The 25,887-nt window shown below is 39.9% G+C and overlaps 1 protein-coding gene across 3 annotated transcripts in view; it reads left to right on the top strand.

The window, feature by feature from the left end:
- Positions 1–25,887, top strand: part of cog1 (component of oligomeric golgi complex 1) — a 45,319-nt gene that overhangs the window by 5,714 nt on the left and 13,718 nt on the right. For all 3 annotated transcript variants that reach the window (XM_088000683.1, XM_088000682.1, XM_088000684.1), the window contains exons 3-8: positions 2,699–2,880; positions 3,109–3,279; positions 11,948–12,104; positions 13,740–13,950; positions 15,571–16,371; positions 21,848–21,994. In XM_088000683.1, coding sequence (XP_087856809.1) covers positions 2,699–2,880; positions 3,109–3,279; positions 11,948–12,104; positions 13,740–13,950; positions 15,571–16,371; positions 21,848–21,994 — 1,669 coding nt within the window. The remainder of the gene's footprint in view (positions 1–2,698; positions 2,881–3,108; positions 3,280–11,947; positions 12,105–13,739; positions 13,951–15,570; positions 16,372–21,847; positions 21,995–25,887) is intronic.

Raw genomic sequence — 25,887 nt, 5'->3', positions numbered from 1 at the left:
CACGTGAGAGCATGCAAAGGAGATCCTTGGCCTTAAGTAATTCAGCTATGAGAAAAGTATAGACGGGTTGTTTTCCTTCGATCAGAGAAGGCTGAGGAGGGTACCTGGTTGAGGTATACAAAGTTCTGAGGAGTGCAAATGGGGTGAAATATTTCCCTTTTGAGGGGTAAATAACAGGGGCCCTATTTTAAAGGTAAGGAGCAGGAGGTTTAGAGGGGATTTGTTTTCATCAAGAAGTTATTGGGTATGTGGAACTTTCTGCCTAACAGAGTGGTAGTGATATGTACCATTAAGAAGTTTAAATCTATTTAAATAAATACTTGAAATGGCATTACACAGTAGGCTTTGGGCCAATTGTTAGACATGAAATTAGAATAGATAGATGCCTAATGTCTGGTGTGGACATGATGAGCCAAAGGGTTTTCTTCCTACTGTAAAAACTCTGTGACTCAATGTCTCAAATATTGAGCTTTTTCTTTGATGGGTAACTTAAGTCACAGCATCATTTTTCAGCTGGAGTGATTTTAGATGATTTTATTTAAGACTCCTTATTAAACATTATCAAGCATTTATTATTTGCAACTGAAAAGAGCAGGTACTTTTGTGGACAGGTGTGCAATGTTACCATAGTTCTCAACTATTATTTAACATTAATTTTTCCACTGCTTCTAATTTCTAAATATACTTGTAATATTTCTCTTCTAACTGTTCCGGAATGTAGTATTGTATTATTTTCAATCATCTTTGGATATGTTTATCACACTAAAGGCCCTATACCCATTTTGTTCCTCTTGGTGTTATGACCAACTACTCCGTCATGTGACACTTTTCCAGCTGACTGTCATAATTTTACATTAAAAAGTCATCAAAGTTTTTCCATCTCCTTGGTCATCCACATTTACTGAAGCATTATGCTTATTTGCCAACTCTACAAGAAATCAAGACTGTAAGACAGAGCCCAGCTGTAACCTGTTTGAGAAGATGTAGTGCTTTTCTCCATGCGATAGGATCTAGCTATTCTGAGCTCAAATTTGACTTTATATTGGTTCTACTGAGTGATCGATGGGGTACCAGCCAGAGGTAGCAGTTTGTGACTGTTCCTTTTTGTATTACAGCCAAACGTCATGCTTGGTAAACTTGTAAAGATATCAACAGATGACTGCATGGATGTCAGTCAGATATGCCAGATACTTTGAGTGCTTTCAGGAGGTTGGGAAACCTAGCCAACCTTGGATCTAAGATTTTACTTCTGATTAGAAAATGAACTAGCATAATGTTTTACAGCAGAGTGTACAACTTTTTGGTTTATTCCTCTGTGGTTCTCGATTCCTCAGTAAAGAATTGTTTATCTTGGTGGAAATGATCTGATTTATTGCTGGATTTTATAGTTGGGTGGAAGAAAAAACCTTTCAGCCACACACAGTGAATAATTGTCCACAAAGTTTTTTTTCTTTCAATTCTTTGGGTCCAGCTTGCCTCAAAACACTTGATTGAAAGTGCCAGGCATTTTTCTAAAGAACTAGCCTATGCTTGAGGTTTACTCCAAGTTTCCACAGCAGTAGCTGATAATCGGTGTGGCTGCACTCATTTCCTAGCCTTCTGACATTTTTGTTTAAGATTTCACAGGCTTTTTTTCTTTCATGGAATGTGCGTGCTACTGGCAATTGATCGATTGTCTTTAAACAGTGTGACTTGCTCAATGATTCAGAGGGTACTAGAGAATCAAACATGTGATTGTGGTTCTGAAGTCACCTGTAGGCCAGACCAGGTGAGGACAGCAGATTTTCCTTCCCTAAAGAACATGAATGAATTAAATTAGTTTAAAGACAATAGTTTCTGATTACCATTATTCTAGTTTTTGTGATTTGAGGATAATTAATTGAAATCAAATTTCATCATTTGCCTTGTTGATTCCATGTCCCCATATTATTAAGATGGGGCTATGGGTTACTAGTCCATTGGAAATACCATTACACCATCACCACCTCCTGAATAGAAAAATAACAGAAGCCATGTATATAGTTATACTGTAAATACTCAGTCTATATGCAACAATTATACTGGGGTTAACAGCTATAACTATTTGTTTTGATGCCAAATCATGCAAGAAATTACTCCAATTGTCTATAAATAATTTAAATTCTATCAGGTTCTTTGGATAAACAGAAGCATGCGTGTTCTCATTCTTAGATACTTTCTATTCACCCAGTTCTTAGAGGTTACAGTACATCTGGAGCAGACGGGGCTTGAATCTGGTGCCTCTTGGCCCAGACTTTGGGACACTTCCCTACTGTACCACAAGAGCCTACATTCTCATTTTAGATATTTTCTAATCAGCCTGTTCAGAGATGTTATTACACACCTCTGGCGAAGGTGGGATTTGAACCCAGGTCTCCTGGCTCAGGTAGGGACACCACCTCTGGTTAGAGTATTTGGGCTCTTGTGGCAACTTGTTCAGATGTGCTATGACACATCTCTGGAGCAGGTAGGATTTGAATCCAGGCTTACCACAGGTATTTACCTTTCACTGCTCTTAATTATTCAGCTCTTTATCTTTATCGGGAGAATTAGCTCTTGATTTTTTTTCAACAAGTTATGAATGTTGAAATATCTGCTTGAGGCCTGGCATTAACTATCTGTGCAATTTAAAAAAAAAGTTGTGAAGTTTCTAAATATGTTTGATTCTTTCCCCCCCCAGAGCATCTATTTTACAAGAGAGTAAAACACTCCTGAAGGGCCGAGCAATATCAGATCAAGCTATTGCCGAAGCTCTGTGTGCCATAATGCTACTGGAAGATAGTTCACCGCGCCAAGCTCTCGCTGATTTTCTATTAGCTAGGAAATCAGCAATTCAGCAGTTACTTAACCAACCACACCATGGTGAGCACCAAGCTGAGACCTAATTCTGGAGAAAAAGGAGGAAGTGCTTGAATCTAGTCTTTATAAAAGTTAAAATGGAAACCTGTAATGAAAATTAATTATCCAGTAACCAGTTATTTGATTCAAATGCATTGAGGAGTCTGTTGTATCTCACTGGTACTCTTAAGGATTCAAAAGCTAATTCATGTTTTGAAATGTGCCCAAGTGAATTTTTTCTAATGTCTTTAGGTGCTGGTATTAAGGCACAGGTATGCTCACTGGTTGAACTGTTAGCCACCACGTTGTATCAGGCTCAAGCTGTGTTTTATACGTCAACTGAAGGAAAGATGCCAGACACTAAACTGACTTGTGGCCTTCTCTTCACTACTTTGGCATCCATCACAAGTGAGTCTCCAGCAGGTATGTATGGGTTTATTGATGTTGGCTGCTATTAAAAGCTTGTAAAATGTTCACAAAAATTATTCCAGAACTTTTATTTTTGTTGTCTTAATGAAAAGACAACTGTTGTCAATTGAAATTATAAGTTAATGACAAATGAAATAAATTCTGGTTTGAGAGTGGTGAGCGGCATTTGCTGTTCGGCTTTATACTATATGACAACTCTTTACATGTTTAAATAATATTGAAGAGTGCTTCTTTTAATGGAAATTTCCCTCAATGTGTTTAGCTGTCTGGCCAAATAATGTGTATGAATGTTTTCCCAGTGAAGTAGACATATATGTAACATTGAGTCGAATGAATTATACTAGCTGGATCATGTTCTAAGCTGAATTAGTTGATCTTGGCAGAGTAGGAGATGTGAGGATGAAAGTGAGTTGTATTATTTGCCCTTGGAAAGAGAAATATGAATTTGATTTTAGCTCCTCATTACAATCTAACACTCTTTTTGAAAAAGCGTGCCTGTGGATCATTGCTTAAGAAAGGTGTCGCAACTCCATGGAGTAGTGCGTTGGAAATCAAGGCTCACCAATTCTGGAATGTCCCAAATGTGAAAATTTGATTAAACCACAGAGTTGCCTCATTTGGCATATCTCTAATTCTCTGCTTTTAACTAATGGTAGAAAAGCAACATGCTAACACATAACTTAAGAAGTTAAACTCTCCCACTTTTTAAAAATAACACTGACATGCAGATTCACAAAGAGACAAGACAAATATTAAGGGTGGGAAACAATCAAGGAGAACAAGTTTGCTAGCTCCAATTTGGACCACGTGAATTGTTTTTTGCTTCTTTCTGTTCTCAGTTATTTGTTAATGAGATGAGATTGTTTGCACATTGATGCTGTCTTGCACTGTTTGAGAATTTGCCTCTTTCAGAAAGCTTGTCCCCTTTTCTTTCTTTCAATTGTCAATTTGTAGAGAGAACACTTACAGGGGAATGGTGCGTGAGAACGGCTACTGAGAGATTATCTGTCACTTCTCCACACAGGAAAGGGAGAGAAAGATTGTGGTGTTTTCTCTAGATGATTCAGCTCTAATGTCCACGTACAGGTTGTAGCCACTATCCAGAAATGAATCATGTTGCTCAGTGTGCAATGACAAGTCAATTAAAACATCAAAGGACTGTCTCTGGGGGAAAAACTACCCTAAATGAAAGAACACACACAACTGATGCATTTAGTGTTCTTCTCATCTCTCCTCCTCCTCCTCTTCCACCACCACCACTGCCCAACACCTGAAACTGCTTGAATAAGGCAGCAGTCTGAGTGGTCTGCTGTGCTGATACCCCCCGGGCAAGGTGGACGTTTATACACACACGCACCACACGAACACACCCCGTTAGCAACTACCCCAAGGGGAAAAAAGTCTTAATTTAAACTTGCTGACTATTTGGAGTTGCTGAAATCGTGTGGGACATCATTAAGGCCGGGATGAAGTCGAATAAAGGCAAATGAGTTCCAATGAATTTATTTTAAAGACTGCACCAACTTCCAAGTTTCTCTTAATTTAAGGCAGTGTCTTTTACTTTATTTTTTAGTCCGCATGCCAATAAAATAAGATCATCTTTACATGGGTTGCACTCTGGTATTGTGCCTCTTGTAATCCACTTGTCTTGTTTCTGTCTCAATTTACATGAAAAAGTGATTGCATGAGATACTAGAATTCGAGGGATAGAAGCAAAGAGAGGAAACGTCAGATTGAGTTTGTGCTCATGAGTACATCAGAATTTAGAAGTGTTTGCGGTGTAATTTGAAATTGTGATCTTGCTACACTGAGATCCAAGATGGCAGCAGTCTGAGTGGTCTGCTGTGCTGAGCTCTGTGCCATACCCCCAGGCAAGGTGGACGTTTATACACACACGCACCACACGCACACACCCCCTTAGCAACTACCCCAAGGGGAAAAAAGTCTTAATTTAAACCTGCTGACTATTTGGAGTTGCTGAAATCGTGTGGGACATCATTAAGGCCGGGATGAAGTCGAATAAAGGCAAATGAGTTCCAATGAATTTATTTTAAAGACTGCACCAACTTCCAAGTTTCTCTTAATTTAAGGCAGTGTCTTTTACTTTATTTTTTAGTCCGCATGCCAATAAAATAAGATCATCTTTACATGGGTTGCACTCTGGTATTGTGCCTCTTGTAATCCACTTGTCTTGTTTCTGTCTCAATTTACATGAAAAAGTGATTGCATGAGATACTAGAATTCGAGGGATAGAAGCAAAGAGAGGAAACGTCAGATTGAGTTTGTGCTTATGAGTACATCAGAATTTAGAAGTGTTTGCGGTGTAATTTGAAATTGTGATCTTGCTACACTGAGATCCAAGATGGCAGCAGTCTGAGTGGTCTGCTGTGCTGAGCTCTGTGCCATACCCCCAGGCAAGGTGGACGTTTATACACACACGCACCACACGCACACACCCCCTTAGCAACTACCCCAAGGGGAAAAAAGTCTTAATTTAAACCTGCTGACTATTTGGAGTTGCTGAAATCGTGTGGGACATCATTAAGGCCGGGATGAAGTCGAATAAAGGCAAATGAGTTCCAATGAATTTATTTTAAAGACTGCACCAACTTCCAAGTTTCTCTTAATTTAAGGCAGTGTCTTTTACTTTATTTTTTAGTCCGCATGCCAATAAAATAAGATCATCTTTACATGGGTTGCACTCTGGTATTGTGCCTCTTGTAATCCACTTGTCTTGTTTCTGTCTCAATTTACATGAAAAAGTGATTGCATGAGATACTAGAATTCGAGGGATAGAAGCAAAGGGAGGAAACGTCAGATTGAGTTTGTGCTCATGAGTACATCAGAATTTAGAAGTGTTTGCGGTGTAATTTGAAATTGTGATCTTGCTACACTGAGATCCAAGATGGCAGCAGTCTGAGTGGTCTGCTGTGCTGAGCTCTGTGCCATACCCCCAGGCAAGGTGGACGTTTATACACACACGCACCACACGCACACACCCCCTTAGCAACTACCCCAAGGGGAAAAAAGTCTTAATTTAAACCTGCTGACTATTTGGAGTTGCTGAAATCGTATGGGACATCATTAAGGCCGGGATGAAGTCGAATAAAGGAAAGGGGCCTAAAGGAGTACAGGGGTGTCTGCAGCCAGTGCTGAAACTGGATCCAACAGGACAGCAATTACTCAAGGCGTTTGTCAAACTCGAGAGTGGATTCAAGCAGCAGTTGAGCCACTATCTGCCATGTTAAAAAAGCATGAACAGGAAATCCAGCTGCTGAATTGAAGAATGGAGGCACTGGAGGAGAGGACTGTGGCATTTGACACCATAGCAGAGGTCTTGGGAGGAAGAATCCGAACGTTGAAGACTTGATTCGGGTCCTTCAGGATCAAGTTGATGACCTGGAAAATAAACATAAAAGGAAAAACTTACGGATCGTGGGTTTCCTGGAAGGCGAGGACCTCATCGGCTTTTTGCAAGGGTGGCACCCGAAGTTCCTGGAGTTAGAGTTGGAGTTGGAGTCTGGCCTGGTTAAGCGTGGAGCGGGCCCATCGGATCGCAATGCACAGGTCCAGGCCGGACCCACGCCCCTGCATGGTCTAGTGTCGTTCCTGTATTATAAAGAAAAACAATTAATAATTGAAACAGCAAGAAAACTGGGAAGGAATTCACAAGCTTTCATGTACAAAGGCTCAAAGGTAATGCTTTTTTCAGGACTTTTCAGCAATTCTAATTAAGAAGAGAAGGACATTTGATGTCAAGAAAAAAATTAAGGGACCTGACATTCAATACTCTTTGACGTACCCGGCCGCGTTGCATTTCGCCCATAGGGAGACGATATATAACTTTGACTGCAGAAAACGCTTTGTGAAGTCTTTGAATTGAAGGACTTGATTCGGAGTGGGAGAGGAGGGGGCATCGTTGCAGACAATGGTATTTTTTTTATTGTCTCCTTTTTTGTTAATCCTCTCTCTTTCCGTTTTTATGGTTATTGGTTTTCTATGTACAGTTTTGTCGTAAAAAATGTAAAATTTAATTATTTTAGAAATCGGTTGGTTGGGTATTATCTAGGGCACTTTTATTTTTACTGCTGTCCTTTTGATTTTGTATTGGGAGTGGCTATATCTGTGGTTAAGGTGAGTTGGGTGGGCATCCATTGTTAGCTTTCAGAATGTAAGTAACAGGTTTTCTTCATTTGTGAATTGCCTGGGGCTAGGGCACGGCCTCAGCTAGAGGGAGTTAAGATGATAGTGAGGGGAAAGATCTCGAGCGAACTTGGGGTTATTTGGGTGTTTGCTTCAGTTAAATGTAGTGCTTTATTTTTAGTTGTAGTTGTTTTTATAGGAAAGGTTTTTAGATCTCAGGGTTAATATCTTCGTAGCTCGCCAAACCTCAGATAAGCTCCTTCCTCCTGGAAACAACAGTCTGCCCTGGATGACCACAGCTAGTGATTTGTTCAGGTGGTGCACCTGGAATATAAAGGGGAGCCATTCTCCTATTAAACCAAAGAGGATCTTATCAAACCTTAGGAAGGAAAGAGTGGGCATTGCCCTGCTGCATCTAACTGATAAGGAACTGCAGTACCGGCGTTATGACGGTATTTTTCTCATCCTTCAGCTCTAAGAGTAGAGGAGTAGAGTACTGATAAGAAGGAACCTCCCTTTCCAGGTAACGGAGCAGATTAAGGATGAACATGGACAGTTTATCATTCTTAAAGCCCTAATACAAGGAGAAGAGTATGGCATTTTGAATGTATATTGTTTCTCGGCACACCCTAGTGGCTAAATTAATGAATCTTGGGGTACGCTGTACGATTGTAGGAGAAGATTTTAATCGTCTAATAGATCCAGAGATCGACAGGGTACCTGTGCCTGGCAGGTACACCCATGCAGTCTAAACAGTTGGTGGACATGCGTGACGAGTCGGGACTAGTGGATGTGTGGAGGTACCTCCACCTTAATGGAAGAGACTTCATGTTCTATTCTAACCCACACAAGTTCTGTACGCGAATTGACATGTTTTTTATGCCAACTGACGGTTTGGACAGAACATTGGCATGCAAAATTGGGAATATACCTGTTTCGGATCATGCGCCAGTGTATTTAGATGTTAAAATTGAGGGTAGTGGAATGGGTGTGCATCACTGGCACATGGATCCATTTTTGTTAAGGGGGGTAACAAATTTGTTGAGTATATTACAAGAGAGTTCAGGACCTTGTGGGATATCAACTGAGGTGCACCTAGTATTCCGGCAATACTTTGGGAGGCCACTAAGGCTTATTTATGAAGCCTGATCGTTTCATATTCGGTGATTGGAAAGAGGCAGAGGGAGGAGCAGCAACGGATGCTGGAGGCCCGGCTGAAGATAGTTGAGAAAACATTATAATGGGCCGTCATTGGTTAAGCTGCAGCGGGTCACAGCTCTCTGAACTGCTTTCGACTCATTGCACACACAAGTGGCTGAAAAGAAAGGTCTCCTTTGCCAAACAAAGATTGTTTGAATTTGTAGATAAGCCTGGTAGATATTTGGCTTATTTGACTAGGAGGGAAAAAAGCTTCCCAATCTATTATATCTGTTAAGGAGAAGGCTGGTGCGATTACCTGTGAATTTAAGAAGATCAAAGTTAGGATTAGGGAATACTTTACAGAGTTATATCGGTTGGAGGGGGTTGAACATGGTACAATGGGAATGCAGTCCTTTTTTTGAAAATCTGGACCTCCCCAATAGAAATACGGAACAGGCTTTTGAATGCGCCTCTAATGGTACAGGAAATGCAGGAAGCAATAAGGCATCTCTGGGGTGACAAAGCACCCGGGCCAGATGGATTCCCAATTGAATTTTATAAGGAATTCATGCACATGTCAGTGGAGCCACTTCTTATTCTACTATTGTTATACACAGGATTGTCTGCTGCCCTCTTTTACGGAGGCTAATACCTCCCTCGTTTTAAAGAAGGGGAATGACCCCGAACAATGTGCTTCATACAGACCAATTTCGCTGTTGAATGTAGATTTTAAAATTCTATCCAAGATGCTAGCTATGAGGTTGGACATCGTCCTGCTCCATATTATAAAAGGAGATCAGATGGGTTTTGTTAAGAGCCGCAGCTCTTCCAACAATATCAGGAGAATACTGAACACAGTTACAGGTATGCCAGCAAAGATTGTTTCTGGGTTTGGTCTCCCTAGACACAGAAAAGGCGTTTGATTGGAAAGAATGGCCGTATTTATTTGAGGTCCTAGAGCGCTTTGGTTTGGGGGGATCCTTTACCAGATGAGTAGCAGTACTATATAATGATCCTAAGGCAGCAGTCATTACAAACGGTATTAAGCCAAATAACTTTAATATTGGAAGAGATACTCGACTGGTGTGTCCTTTATCACCGCTGTTGTTTATCTTGGCGATTGAATCGTTAGCCGAAGCTATCAGGAGGGAATCCTGAAATAGTAGCATCACAGGTGGGAATAAGGGAGCATAAGATCACCCTATATGCCGATGGCCAAAAATAAAAGGACGCCAATCAGGAGAAGTCTGTTCCTTGACTGATTCAAACAATTAATTCATATGGTGGTTTCTTGGGTTACAGGATCACTTTTACAAAATCGGAAGCCATGCCGGTAGGGGGATTAGTGGAGGTGCCTAATCTGAAGGATGGAATGCAATTCCCGTTTAGATGGTCGTCAAAAGGTTTTTTTGTATCTGGGAATTTTTATTATCCCCTTCTTCCACCAGCTGTATTAAGCTAACTGTGTAAAACTACTAGAGAGGATAAAACAGGATTTGCAGCGGTGGGAGCGGTTAATCAGGGGCGAATACCCTGATTAAAATGAATGTTCTTCCTTGACTGCCACACCCCATGAAAATGCTCCGGTTGTTACCGAGACAAGTGTTACCGAGGCTCAATGGTTGGCTAGCGCCCTTTATTTTGTGCCACAGGCATCCTCTAATTAAATTCACTAAATTGCAGCTTTCGTAGGGTGAGGGAGGGGTGGATCTTCCGGATTTGAAGAAATACCAAATAAGTGCCCTGTTAACATATGTTGGTGACTGAGTACGGGGTATTTTGGAGTCGATTTGGCTTGATAATGAAGCCTGCAGTTGAGAGGTCTTTTACTTAATTTATTAGTCATGGACGAGATGAAATCCGTGACCCAGCAGTGTAAAAGTCCAATTATTTTGAATACGGTGAAAGCCTGGAGGATAATGAGGCAAGACGAGGGCAATTGGTCGAAGACTTGATGGGAGCCCAAGGGTTTAAGGCATGGGAGAATAATCCTCTGTCTGGGAGACTTATTCAAGGGGGAGGTCCTGATGTCATTTACTTAAGTCAGAAATATGGATTGTCTAATAGGGACCTTTTTCGATATTTCCAGATAAAGTATTATATTCAGAGGAAGATCATGCTCCTGGTTCAGTGTTACAAATCAGATGTGAAGGAAAAAAAGAGTGCTCCAGTGTACGGGTGCTCTTTCACTCAGTACTTTATATCATTTACAGAAAGGTTACGCCCTGGGGGTCATGGAAGGACTGTGTAGGACATGGAGTGGAGAGTTAGGAGAGGATATTTCATTGGAGGTATGGGAAAACATCAGGGGGGATGTAAGGAAAATCTCAGTATGTAACAGAGCGCAGGCCATGCAATAGAAAGTCTTATACAGGACTCACATGGCGCAAGAGAGGAGTGTCACCGCGGTGTCTCAAACTAGTATAGGCACTCTCACACACTGCTCCTGATTATGTTGAAAGATCCAGAGATACTGGAGTAAGGGAGCTAAAGGACATCCTGGGGATTGAAATTAACGTGGATCCGCTAATTCTTCTTATGGAGTTGCCAGATTTGTCCCCTCTGGTGGAACACGGGAAGAGATTGTGTAATGTTCTTACCCATTGTGCAAGGAAGAATATCCTAGTGAATTGGACGTCAGAAAAAGGACCAGGTATTACAGGGTGGCTTAGGCTGGTGATGGAGCATCTCCCCCAAGACTACCTAACAAATATGGTGCACCACCAAACGGAACAGTTTTACAAGACATGGCTGCCCTTTGTAAATTATATTGAAGCTGTCTTATCAGCAATATTAATTAGGGCAGTGGTATAGCTGTGGGAATCAGTATGGGTGCCCATGGGGCCCGGAGGAAGAGACTGGGTGGAAAAAGAATACGGGTACTATAGATGGTGTGCCTGGCGACGGGAGCCTCAAAGCTGTGATGAGTGAGATAGAATAAAGTAGTGAGATATTATTTAATTTTAAGTTATTTGAATTTAGTTTGAGTTAGTATTTATTTAATATGTTTGTAGTTTGGTTTAAGTCAAGTCGATATGGTTGTTCTGGTAGAATAGTAGGTAGTTCATTAACAATAGTACTGTGTTAAGGCTTTGTTATACTATCTTTTTTCTGTTTTAATGGTGTTCTTGCTTCATAAATGTTTTGTAAAAGATTTTAAAGTTTTCAATAAAAATATTTATTTAAAAAAGCACTATAGCAATAGCATTGGATTCTGTCATGTCAAAAGTCACTGCTGTGTGAGAGCAGTAGTCTTAAATACAGTTTTCTGAGATCAAAGTCATTGCTCTTAGCTTCACTGGGCAATTGGAAATATTGGTGAGAATCTTTGTTTGTATTCACAGGCAATAAGACATAACTTTGTCTTTCACCTTTATAGATAAAGGAATCACCGTGTTGAAAGAAGAGATGAAATCCGAGATGTGGTTCAAATACTTACCACCATCTATAGTGGATTTTCAGCCATCCCTGCGGACTCTTGCTCATCCAATAAATCGTGACTACTTGAGAGAGACACTTCAGCAATGGATCAACATGTAAGCTAGTGAATTTTATTTGCATGTTATCGAAAACTAAAGAGCAGAAAACCAATAGGATTAGAAAAAACATTTGTATATTAATTGTAACATTTAAAGTAAATTAATAGTAAATCTAAAGAGCACGTAGATTTTTTTCAATCTGAAAGTAAGGCTATTAGGATGTTTTTACTTTTTCCTATTTACTTCATTCCCATTTCCCCTTTTATGTGCTAGTTTCTCCAAGTGGAGTTAAACTATTTGGTTCTGAATATGATCCAAGATTGAACTGCATTTATTTATGAAAGGAAATTGGTGTTTAGCTCATTTCTCTGGATTGATATGACACACATATATGGAGTACATTCAAATTGAAAACTGAGACTTTCCTCCCCTCAACGTCCATTTGATGCACACAATATTGTCCTTTTATCTAACTTGACCCGATGACATCTGACACAAATATGAAGTACATTGCCATTGAATCAAACTCATGTAAACTAAAGCTGTTGTAAGAGAGAAATGTACACAGTATGAAAGTTGCTTGGATAATTTTATTTACAGATACACTTTATTACAATCCGACACTGGTAATTAATGACCTGCTTAGCTGGTTCTTGGTATCTGCTTTAGCACACCTTGGATAAGAGCCTTACTTTGATTATTACAAATTTCTATGATATTGGTGTTATATGTAAATATAAACTGGTGTATGTACAAGTTGATAATGGAATGGTAAGGAGTTTAGAATTTTGCTGCACAGAGCCATCTTAGATCAAGTTTTGCATTATGATAGTCAATACAGAAAAATGTTGCCATTCACTGGTGTTAAGTGCTTCTACAGAAGATAAAGGACAATAAAACAGTACTTTCTAAAAAAAAATCATGTTGGAATTAACTTGAAAACAATCAAATTTGTTACATTTGCCCTTATCAAATTACAAATGAAATTGCCATAATGATGAGAAAGTAAGTAAAGTTGCCATAGCTCTAAACCAAAGGCCTGCTTAGTGACAGATGAGTGGTGATGATTTAACCTGAGGGTTGCCACACCTCAGGCAAGAGGAGAGCTTGAAAAAGTGAGACTTTCATAGTAACCTCAGCGGTAAGGCAATTAAACCGGCGTGCTAGAGTCACTCTACGTTGCAAACCAGTAGTCCTTCAAACGGAGCCAACCAACCCCATGACAATGACTACCCACATACAAACACACTCAAATAACCAACATTACAGACAATGCACATGCACTATGTATTTTATAGTCCAAGAAATATGTCATGCATATCTTCAATTTCTTAGTTTTGTTACATTCATTTCAATGTTTTGTTGTTTTCTGCAAGGTTTTTTCCTACGAAAACAGCGTTTAAACAAACATTGACTGTGGTGAAATGGTGTACAAAATGTTTTGTGTGGGTAAGCACATTTATAAATTACAAAGACACAAATGGTGACACTTAACAGCAAACCAGAGTGGAGGATATCAGTATTGCAGTTTCAAATGCCAATTGTTAACAGAATTACATAAATTAAGATCATGCAAACAGAAGGTAGATTTTAGAAACAAAATGTTTATTCTATATGCTATGTTTAACAATATTTATGTGCAATTAACTTTCTAAGCCTGATCTAAACTTTCACTTTTTTTAATGTATAAAGGTGTAAGGATGATATAAAGATGGGAATTGGGAACCTTCTGATCTATGTGAAAAGTCTGAAGGGTCTTGCTGGAATTCGCGATGCAGTGTGGGAACTTCTAACTAGTGAATCAATAAGTCAGAACTGGGAAACTGTGTGCTACCGGCTATTGGAGAAGCCTTTCTCCTTCTGGGATGACTTCCTTCAGCAGCTGTTCCTTGACAGGTTACAGGTAGGTAATATTCAAGATGTCTCCTATCAAATGCAAACTATCATTATGCTTTTTAGGGGTTTAGGTTCTTTCTCAAATCGAGTCTGAGCAGAAATTATATTGACTGCCTGTATTCACTGAAATTCAGAGTAATGGGAGAAGATCTCATCAAAATTTATAAAATCTTGTCCGTGCTGGATAGTCTCTGTCTGAGCGGGTCTAGAACAAGGGATTGCTTTCTCAAGTTACTGGATATGCCATTCAGTGTTACATAGAGAGGAGCCTGAGAAATTCTTTTTACCACAAGGTTTTGAAGGCCAAGTCATTGAATTAAAAAAAAGATTTCTAGCCAGTAAAGGTATCGGAGTATGGGGAGAGTGGGAGTATGCCGTTGAGGTGGAGGGCCGGTCATGATCCTGTTGAATGTCAATGCAGACTCAATGGGCTGAATGTCTGGCTGCTATTATTTTGTAATAATGTTACTGTATTTTCACTGTCCAACTCACTCACGTGCTTTGTTGGCACGTGATAAATGTATGTTTTGATCTGTGGATTTAAGACAGTACAGATTAGCCATTCACGTCTGCATCGATCCTCCCTGGTGCTGTGAGGCAACAGTGCCACTGTGCTGCCTCATTTAGAATAACAAAGAGGTGTTAGGTATCTAAATCATCAAGGGACTGCTCTTCAAATGTTCTGAAGTTAATGAACAGACCTACTTAGTATTTAAAATGGGAGCAACACTCGTTATCTTTATTTCTGCAATGTCACTTTCTTAGGCTGCTCCAGATTGTTTGTAGCGTTGGTGTCATACTTGAGATTAGGCTGTGCTTCCAGTCTTGAATCCTCTTCGTGATGACGAACAAGTGCAACCACAACTCTAACATTGACTATTTCTGCTTCAACCCATTCACTGCTGAATGCAGCCAAGCCTCTTCCTTCCAATCCCCAACCTCCTATCGCAAAGTTTTCCCACCCACCCATTATACCTTCCCTTGTATAAAATTTACTTCATCTGTAATTCTGCTGATTGCATCTTTTGGACCAGGGCTTGCTCTTCCCTTACCTCTGTCTGCACTAATCTAAATTGGCTTCCAGTCCTTTCAAGGCTCAAATTTAAAATTCTTTTCTTTGTGCTAAACTTTCATGCATGGGCTGACACCACCCAATCACTTTTTTTCCCCCCCTCCTTTAATGTTGAAACTCTCCTCCAACCGCTGTCTTTCTCAGGTGCTCTTCTTCAGGAACTGCTGTTTTATGAACCCCCTGCCATTGTCTTGTCAGCAGTACCTGTGTCTGCCACATCCAAGTACCATAACCTGGAAATCTATTTAAATTCTTTGTCTCTTTAACTTTCTGTCTTCTGTGAAGATCACTTGTGAAACCTACATCTTTATCAAGCTTTAGGTGGCTGCTGCGTTATCATCCTTTGGTTTGGTATTCATGTAAGGCTTAAATGTGTAAGTTTGTTTAAAATTATTATAAAAATGCTTAGTGTCAAGTGAGATCAAAATCGAGGAATACTGTAACTTAGTTTGTTAAATTTTATTTTTAAATATAGCATATTAACAAACCGGTCGTGGGTGGTATTGACAATCTTGGTTCTACTAGGCATATAATGAAACCTTTTCTTTTTTATAGGCGTTGACAAAAGAAGGTCTGGAATCCATCTCAAACAGTTCCAAGCAGCTCTTAGTTTCAGCTCTGCAGGATCTTCACGTTAAGAACTCCAGTGCTCTTCCTAATAAACCTATTGAGTTTGAGTACAATGTTGCTGCATTTCTTTGGTCAGAGAGCAGTAATGACCTTTTATCAGACACTGCCTGGGTCAGCATCACAAATCGTAGCCAGTTTGTAAAGAGTGGACTCTCCATGAAGGCCCAATCGCTCACACTTTGCGTTCAAAGTTTCTGTTCTGCACTTGACTCCAAATTAAAAGTTAAATTGGATGATTTAATCATGTACCTTCCACCAGATTCTTCTACCATTAAGGACAATTTGAATGACCACTCCCCCTCGCAGCCACAGAGTTCAGCATTTGATAGGTATGCTGATACAGCTAAGGTCGAAGAAATGCTGCGGGCACATTGCCTTTCTTGCGTACAATATATCCTGGACTGTGTGAAAGCGGAGCTTAAAACTGCAGAAGAAAGATTACAAAATTGCACATACTCTCCGAATGATTGCAATCTCAATGCTGTTCTTTTCATGGCACGGTTATGTCAATCTATAGGAGAGCTCTGCCCTCACTTAAAACAGTGTATTAGGGGCAGGTCAAGTAGTAATGATCTGCTTGTACGTGAACCCCGTCCTGTCAAGAAGCTGGGCAAGGGTAAGGTACAAGAAGTGAAACCAGCACAGGCCAAGTGGCAGGAAGTAAAGGATCAGCTGTTGCAACAGAGCACTAGTGCTTACAGGATTTGGAATGTTACCATATCAAAGGTAAGTGACTACATTTACCTTTTTTTTGATAGTGTTTTTGCTTTTATACCATAGAAATCCTTTTAATAAAATAGTTCTTTGAATTGAGATTTTCAAATTTTTGCCCAAAAAGGTAACCAAAGTTTATAAAGACTGGTGGAGAAAGGCAGTGTGTGTACTCCAGTCAGCAGTTGCTTTACTTGTGCAGTGCTCTGATTCTCCCCTCTCACTCCAGTTTAGTCCTGTGCTACTGATATTCAATTGCCTTGTCCTTTGTGTCTTTCTGGACTAGCTCCACTTTGGAGTTGGTTGCAGGACTCAGTTAAAGTTGGGATAAAGAAGTGGTTGCAGCTCTGCACTCTCGGAGGTTTCTATCATTTGTTGCACCACTTCTCTGGGGCTGCATTGTTTAGTTAAGACCATAAGATGTAGGAGCAGAATTAGGCTATTCGGCCCATCAAATCTGCTCCATCCTTCAATCTTGTTTGATAGCTTTCTCAACCTCGTTCTCCTGCCTTCTCCGTGTAACCCTTGATCTCCTTACTAATTAAGAACCTATTGATCTTTGTCTTAAATCCACTCGATGACTTGGCCTCCACAGTCCTCTGCAGCAATGAGCACCATAGGTTAACTACTGTCTAGCTGAAGAAATTCTTCCTTGTCTCAGTTCTAAAGGATTGTCCCTTCACTGTGCAGTTGTGCCCTCTGGAACTGCACATTTCTCATACTACTGGAAATATTTCTCCAAGTCCACTCTATTCAGGCCTCTCATTCTGAAAGTTCCAATCGGATCCCCTCCCTCATCGTTTTAAATGTCATTGAGTACAGATCCAACATCCTCAACTGCTCCTCGTACGACAAGCTCTTCATCATTCTTGTAAACCTTCACTGGACACCGGCCAAGGCCAGCACATCCTTCTTAAGGTATGGGGCCCAAAACTGCTTGCAGTATTCCTAATGTGGTCTGACCAGAGCCATATGTAGCTTCAGCATTTTGTTTCTGCTGTTGTACTCTAGCCCACTTGAAATGAATGCTAATATTGCATTTGCCTTCCTAACATCCAATTGAACTGTGTGTTTACCTTGAGAGAACCCTGAGTGAGGACCCCTAAGTCCCTTTGTGGTTCAGATATCTGAAACCTTTTGCCATTTAGAAAATAGCATATACTTCTACTCTCAAAGTGCATAGTCTTACCTTTTGTCACATTGTATTCCATCTGTCACTAGTTTGTCCACTCTGCTAACCTGTCCAAGTCCTTCTGCAGCCTCCCCACTTTCTCAACACTCCCTTTCTGTCTACCTATCTTTGTGTCATCTGCAAGCTTAGCAACAATGCCCTCAAATCCTTCATCCAGATCATTAATGTCCGGCATGAATAGTTGTGCTTCCAACACAAACTCCTGTGGAACTCCACTAGCCGCTGTGTGCCATCCTGAAAAAGATCCCTTTATCCTGACTCTCTTGCCTTTTTCCAGTACTAGCCAACCCTCTATCTATGCCAGTACTTTGCCACTCATACCATGGGCTCTTCTTTAGCAACCTCTTGTTCAGCACCTTGGCAGAGGCCTTCTGCAAATCCAAATAGATCATGTCCACTAGCTCTCCTTTGTCTAACATGCTTGTTACCTTCATAAAGAATTCTAACAGATTGTCAAGTGTCAACTCCACAATACCGTCCTTCATGATGGACTGTCAAATCTTACCAATGATCGAGGTTAGGCTACCCAGTCTATAATATCCTGTCTTTTGCCTCCCTCCCTCCTTAAACAGGGCTGCTAAGTTAGCCATCTTTCAGTCCTCTCCAATCCTCCATGTCACTAGTGAATCCTGAAAACCCACCACGAGTGCCCTCTACAATCCTCTGCTATCTCCTTCAGAAGTATGGGAGTATTATGTCTGATCTGAGTGATTTGTCCACATTCAACCCTCTCACCTTCCCCAGCCCATTCTCCTTAATGATGGCCACTACACTTAGCTCTGCCCCCAACTCTCTTGAAGTTCTGGTATGCTGCTGTGAAAATTGATGCAACGTGCCTATTTGTGTCCTTTGCCATTTCTTTGTTCCCTCTTATTATTTCTGCAGCCTTGTTTACAGTTGTCCAGTGTCCACCCAGGCCTCTCTTACCTTTCAGATGTCTAAAAATTAAACCCTCACAATCTTTCTCTATATTACAAGCTAGCTTGTTATCATACTGGATCTTCTCCCTCATTATTGCTTTTTTTTTTTAGCTATCCTGTGCTGGTTTTTAATGGCTTCCTAATCTTCTGACTTGCCACTAATCTTCACTATGTTGTATGCTTTTTCTTTTGCTTTAATGCTGTCCCTGACTTTCCTAGTCAGCCATGAATACCTTATCCTCCCTTTAGTATATTTCATCTTCCTTGGGATGAACTTCTGCTGTGCATCCCCAGAACCTCCAGCCATTGCTGCTGCACTGTCTTCCTTGCTAGGCACCCCTTCTAATGAACTCTGGCCAGCTCCTTCCTCATGTCTTTGTTACCTTTATTCAAATGTAATACCATTACATTTGATTCCAGTTTCTCCCTGTCAAACTGCAGATTTAAATCAATCATATGACGGTCACTGACCCCATGGGGTTCTTTCACTGTAAGCTCCCTAATCAGGTCAGACTCGTTGCATATTGCCAAATCTTAAATGACCTGTTCTCTAGTGGGCTATACACGAGGTACTCCAAAAATACATCTTGTAGGCATTCCGCAAATTCCTTTCCTTGCGACCTGCTACCAACCTGATTTTCCCAGTCCACCTGCATATTGACATCCCTCTGATTATTTTAATCGTGCCTTTGTTGCCTTTTACTATCTCTTGGTTTTATTTTCTTCACCCATCCTATTTCTGGGAGGCTTGTAAACAACTCCCATGAGGTTCTTCTCTCCCTTTCGGTTTCTGAACTCTACCCACAGATTCTGCACCTCCTGACTCTACATCACTTCTTGCTGTTGATTTAATTTCATTTCTTACTAACAAGGCAACCCCAGCACCTCTGCCCATCTACCTGTCCTTTCGATAGAATGTGTCCCTTTGATACTGTTTCCTCCTTCCTTCAGCCCAGGCTGCAGTTGGTGATTTTGAATCAAGTGGACCCAGAAAAGTAGATGCAATGGAAGCCTCAGATTGGAGATTGAGTCAAAAGTTCTACAGAGCCCAGGTTAGACCACACTTGGAATATTGTGTTCAGTTCTGATTGCCTCATTCTAGGAAAGTTGTGGAAGCTTTAGAGAGGGTGCAGAGGAGATTTACCAGGATGCTCTCTGGACTGGAGGGCATGTATAATGAAGAAAGGTTGAGGGAGTTAGGGCTTTTTTCATTGGAGTGAAGAAGAATGAGAGGTGACTTGATAGAGGTGTAGAAGATGTTGGGAGGCATAGATAGAATGGATAGCAAGAGACTTTCTCCCATGGAGGAAATGTCTTATCACGAGGGTGCATCATTTTAGGATGATTGGAGGCAGGTTTAGGGGAGATGTCAGAGGTACGTGCTTTACACAGAGTGGTGGGTGTGTGGAATGCACTGCCAGCAGTGGGAGTAGTGCCAGATACATTTGGGACTTTAAGCAACGATTGGAGAGGCACATGGAAGATAGTACAGTGAAGGGTGTGTAAGTTAGTCTGATCTTAGAGTAGGAGTAAAAGGCCAGCCCAACATTGAGGGCCAAAGGGCCTGTACTGTTCTGTGTTCTAAAGGTTGGCAATTAGATGTTAACTGGAGGAATGGATTGCATATAGTGCATTTTAAAAAAAAAACTATAAATCATTGTTAAATTTATGGTTGTGCAAATCTCAGACAAAAATGGGCAATTTCTTTAGTCTGATTTTAAATAAACATATATATTGGTGGTTTTTATTCACTTTGATCGATTCCACCAGTACCTAATCTTTTGTACTTGTTACCTCGTTGGAGGAAGAGATACTGTTAATTCTTTCTGGAGTCTGTCTGGGCAATTACTCCTCACAGCAGAAAGTGTGTTTTATTGCCCATGGTAACAGATCTGTGACTGTCTTGCTGTGATGGATCTATATTAGAAATATGGTGGCTTTATTGCTGCTGACTTCATTTGGCTTTTATAACATTATAAATCAATTGTGAAGTTCGTGGCTTCACTATATAGATGAACCAGTGATTGCCTTTGGGAGGATTTTTATTTTAAAAAAGCCCTCAAACACTGATCCAGTCACTTCCCATTGCTGAGGAATCTCTGTAATTGAATGCTGCTCGAGAGGAAAAACAAAAGTAGGAAGGTTTCCGCCTTACGGGCTGGCAGCTGCATGCTTTCCTTTTGTTGTATCTTCCATCTTGTTTATCAAAATCATGTTGCAATATAAAAGATAATTTTAACAGGAATATGGGAATTCAAAACTTCCAAACACCTTCATAATGTGTTTTGTTCAAATAATATACCCATCAGCATTTACACAGATAATAAAATTAAGCTTTACATGAAGGAATCCTATTCAAATGATAAAGTTTAATCCTATTTTCTTTTAGGTTACTGAAATTTAAGTCTTGTATCATAATGAAAAAGGTAGTATAATTAGGTGCCTTTTGAGAATCATAATGTTAACTCGCAACTTTCAAGACTGTCATATAATTGAATAATTTATTGAGGTTTGAATACTAAGCACTTCTGAGAGCAATGATAGTATCACTCAAGTGAAACTTTGTTTTCATTTGTGAATGTTGAGTAAGACAAGGAGAAGTTCTGCTGAGTGATTGGTTCAGAATCAGTGTTGTCTTGCAATTGCAGGTCATGCTGCTATGACCCTCGTTTCGTTAATGCAAATGATGAATTGAGGACACTGTTTCTAAAGCATGAACTTTTCAAACATGTTGGCTATAATGCAATTACATCGCCAATGCTTTAAGCACTGTTTCTAAAGTGTGATTTTTTTTTCAATAATGCGGGTTCGCACAAGAATGCAACCATTGCGTTATTGAAGAACTACCTGTAATGTGCTACGAGAAACATCCGAAATCTACAGTCTTCACTTAATATAAAGTGATCAGCATGATTTGACATGGTTTAATAATCATGCAGGAGAATTATTGTACCGAAGAGTTCTGACATATAGGAGTGTTGATTGATTATAGTTCAGCCTGAGCAACGTTTATGAAATAAACTGACTTGAGAGGTGTTAGTGGCTTGGCTGTAAATGTTTACAATAACTGAAGGCCACATACCCTGAATGGGAGGGTTTTAAATACAGGTGTTTGGTTTTATGAAAGCGGTATTCTGTTATTGGATTAGGAATATATTGAGAAGTGTGAAGATTGTAGAATTAACTCGTTTTTAAATAGTGAAATTCTAGAATTATGGGCATGTAATTTAATGTTGCATTTTACAATCATTGTATCAAATGTAACAATCAAAATGCACAAACACCAGTTTACTTTAAGGTTGATGTAACAATGAGTCACTGTCCTTCCTGGTTTTCTTGTTCTTTTTATAACCACTTAAATTTGATTTCTTTCTTTAAGGCTCTTGTTTACCGTTTCACTCGAACGTTGCTCTCTCATACAGCTGGAGGCATTTTATCTACAGCCACCAACTGGGATGAAATAGAAATTCAGGAGGAAACAGAAGCTGGAAATAGTGTTACATCCAAAATTCGTCTTCCTGTACAGGTTTGTATAATTTTTTTATTTTTCTGTGTTGGAAGTCTTTTTAGATCATTTTTTTTTTCTACATTTAAAACACAGCAGACTTGTAGTTACTTAAGGTCTTCCTTAAAAGTTGCATGTTCTGATTCTTGCTTTTATTTTGATGAACATAGAACATAGAACAATACAGCACAGAACAGGCCCTTCGGCCCACGATGTTGTGCCGGACATTTGTCCTAGTTTAAGCACCCATCCATGTACCTATACAATTGCCGCTTAAAGGTCGCCAATGATTCTGACTCTGCCACTCCCACAGGCAGCACATTCCATGCCCCCACCACTCTCTGGGTAAAGAACCTACCCCTGACATCCCCCCTATACCTTCCACCCTTCACCTTAAATTTATGTCCCCTTGTAACACTCTGTTGTACCCAGGGAAAAAGTTTCTGACTGTCTACTCTATCTATTCCCCTGATCATCTTATAAACCTCTACCAAGTCACCCCTCATCCTTCGCCGTTCCAATGAGAAAAGGCCTAGCACTCTCAACCTATCCTCGTACGTCCTATTCTCCATTCCAGGCAACATCCTGGTAAATCTTCTCTGCACCCTCTCCAAAGCTTCCACATCTTTTCTAAAGTGAGGCGACCAGAACAGCACACAGTACTCCAAATGTGGTCTAACCAAGGTCCTGTACAGCTACAACATCACTTCACGACTCTTGAATTCAATCCCTCTGCTAATGAACGCTAATACACCATAGGCCTTCTTACAAGCTCTATCCACCTGATTGGCAACTTTCAAAGATCTATGAACATAGACCCCAAGATCCCTCTGCTCCTCCACCTTACTAAGAACCCTACTGTTAACCCTGTATTCCGCATTCTTATTTATCCTTCCAAAATGGACAACCTCACACTTGACAGGGTTGAACTCCATCTGCCACTCCTCAGCACAGCTCTGCATCATATCTAAGTCCCTTTGCAGCCGACAAGAGCCCTCCTCACTATCCACAACTCCACCAATCTTCGTATCGTCTGCAAATTTACTGACCCACCCTTCGACTCCCTCTTCCAAGTCATTAATAAAAATTACAAACAGCAGAGGACCCAGAACTGATCCCTGCGGAACTCCACTTGTAACTGGGCTCCAGGCTGAATATTTGCCATCTACCACCACTCTCTGACTTCGACCGGTTAGCCAGTTTTCTATCCAACTGGCCAAATTTCCCTCGATCCCAAGCCTCCTGGCTTTCCGCGTAAGCCTACCATGGGGAACCTTATCAAATGCCTTACTAAAATCCGTACACTACATCCACTGCTCTACCCTCATCCACATGCTTGGTCACCTCCTCAACGAATTCAATACGACTTGTAAGGCAAGACCTACCCTTAAATGAAGCCTCCATTTAATTTTTCTGATAGCTTTAGCAGTGAGATTGAGATGTTAGTTTGTAAATGTTGAATTCTCTTGTGGCTCGAGATTAATTTGTTTGCTCTCTCTTTCTCTCCCATCTTCCTTTCTTTCTCTCCCAGCTTCCTTCCTTCCCTCCCTCCCTTCCTTCCTTCATTCCTTTTTGTCCCTTCCCTCACAATTTCAAAATTACTTGAGTTTGTTGCCACAGTGGGCCCAGAGGTTCTCCATTTTCTAATACTGTTGTTTCTGATCTTCGTCATCCATTGTTCTTTGACTCAACTCAATAGTATTGGAATAAAACATTCATCTTTGTAAAGTCGAGAGAATTTTAACCAATGACACACTCTCTTTATTTTGGGTGGTGATTAGGGCTGAGTTTGGAATAATTGCAGAAAGCTGCATGAAGCATGGAATGTTCATTAGTTCACATAATGATCCCTTCTGTTATTTATAGTAAAGTACAACTGTTGCTTGACTGGTGCTGGAATTTGCTGGGCTATTTCTGAGGCAATAAAAGTAGTGCTCAAAGTAATGTGAAACCACAGATGTCTGTAATCTAATCTATCAGTACCATAGATGAACATAAATCCTGACTATATACCATGCAGGACTGAAAGTAAAATTGTATAGATAATTATTACAGTAAGATTGACATTTCAATCTGATTATGAATTGGGCATTACATTTAACAAGGCACCTTTTGCATCTTTTGCTGATTCCAATGCTGGGTGCAAATAGGGCCTTGATATGAAGAAGATGGATGATAAATGAGTTATTTTAGGATACATGACATGATTTTTTTTTTTAAACCTTGCTTGAAAACATTCCTTGCTGATGGACAACAGTTCCATTCAGCCTGTTTTTTTTTCTATCTTCCTTCTGTGAGACTTGATCAGTTCCATTGTGATTTTTTTTAAGTAATCAGAGTTGGAAAAGAAAATGAGGGCATGTGAATGCTTGGTCTTCTAATTCGTTCACCAACGTTTGAATGTTCAGGTCTGTATAGAAAGGTTACTCATGTCCCCATATGTGAGGAGGACTTTCTAACACAGGATATATCCACAGATGAATACAGTTTAAAGGTTGTTATTCTGTACACAGTGTGCAGTTGAGGTCGCTCTGGTATGCAAGACAATGAATTGACTCCACTTTAATGATGTTGCCATAAAAACCTATGGAAAAAATATAAACTTCATTAAATCGAATCTAACTGGGTTTTTAAAGTATTACTAGTTCATAATTATGGTTATAAACTCATTGTTTTGGAGAAAAGCTGATTTTATACTTGTTATATTCCTTCGTAATAACTTTTAACGTTACATTATTCAAAATTTTCAGTTTTTTAAATCTGACCTTAATCCAATCATTTATTTCACTATTTGAAAATGTAAATTAAAAGTGATGGATTGTCAATGTATTTTAACTGCCCCCCCCACTCCCCTTTTTACTTTCTGAAAGAATATTGGTGTTTAAATGTGACTGCTTATTCCATGCTGACTTCCCAGCTGTTAACTGCTTGAAGGTACCTTTGGTGATCTAAGCTGCCATTGAGAAAATGAACTCCCCTGAAATTGATGGATCTTGATGTGGTTAGTTTACTTTGATTTGGCAGCATTGATTAAACTAAAGTAGTAATCTGGCTTGATTTTTTTGCCATATCCTTAACAATCTTATCCATGTTTTATGATTACTTGCCTCCTAATCTGGATGCATGTTCAAAATTCAATCTGTATTCTGGCTCTATACCTCATCATCGTTTTGGCTTTGTTGACTGTTCAATGTTAATAGGACATAGTTAACATCAAGTCTGTTCAGATTCCTAGTTTATTTCCACTTCATCTATACCTATTTGTGAGATGCATTTCATCCATATTTATTTGTGAGATATGCACATTGTATTTTTCCTTTCTACGTGCAAGATTCCATAGTTGTCTACATTAAGTGATTTACCTTTGTTTTGCCTATATGTATATTTCATGTTTTATTTACTGAGCTCTTGCCTCCAGTTGCACTGCTCCAACTGATTTGTATTCAGGTTGGCATAAACAGCAATTCAGTCTTGGTGGATTTGCCTCCAGCTGCTGGAAGTAAAGATCAGTGTCTTAAGCTACAGTACCACTCAATCTCTCTATTGGAACACCATTTTTAAAATTCAGATTATATCAAAGAATTGTGATTTATTTTGACATTTGTGTCTATGTTTCCAAGTACTTCATAAATGCTGCTGAGCTTTTAATGAAAATTTCAGCTGTTGCAAGTGTTATCTAAAGGAACTGAATTAATTATAACTGATATGACAGTATTGTTAAGACACCTCAGATCAGACTACTGTTATTCAAATTAACTTCACTTCCTCCTAACAACCTAAGTAACTTCTCTGAGCCACTTTCCTCAATGATAAAACTGCTCCAAGTAATAATTGTTTTCTGAAAGCTTATTTGGAAAGTTTATTCTAAATAATCTGTCAAAACGACAGTTCTTTGCAGTTTGTTTTTTTGTGTA

The sequence above is a fragment of the Chiloscyllium plagiosum genome, unplaced genomic scaffold (genome assembly GCF_037043375.1).
Source record: "Chiloscyllium plagiosum isolate Xiang-an unplaced genomic scaffold, Cpla_swu_hap1 HiC_scaffold_25, whole genome shotgun sequence".
NCBI lineage: Eukaryota > Metazoa > Chordata > Chondrichthyes > Orectolobiformes > Hemiscylliidae > Chiloscyllium > Chiloscyllium plagiosum.
Note: the sequence above shows the minus strand (reverse complement) of the source record. Positions and strands in the feature narration are given on the sequence as shown.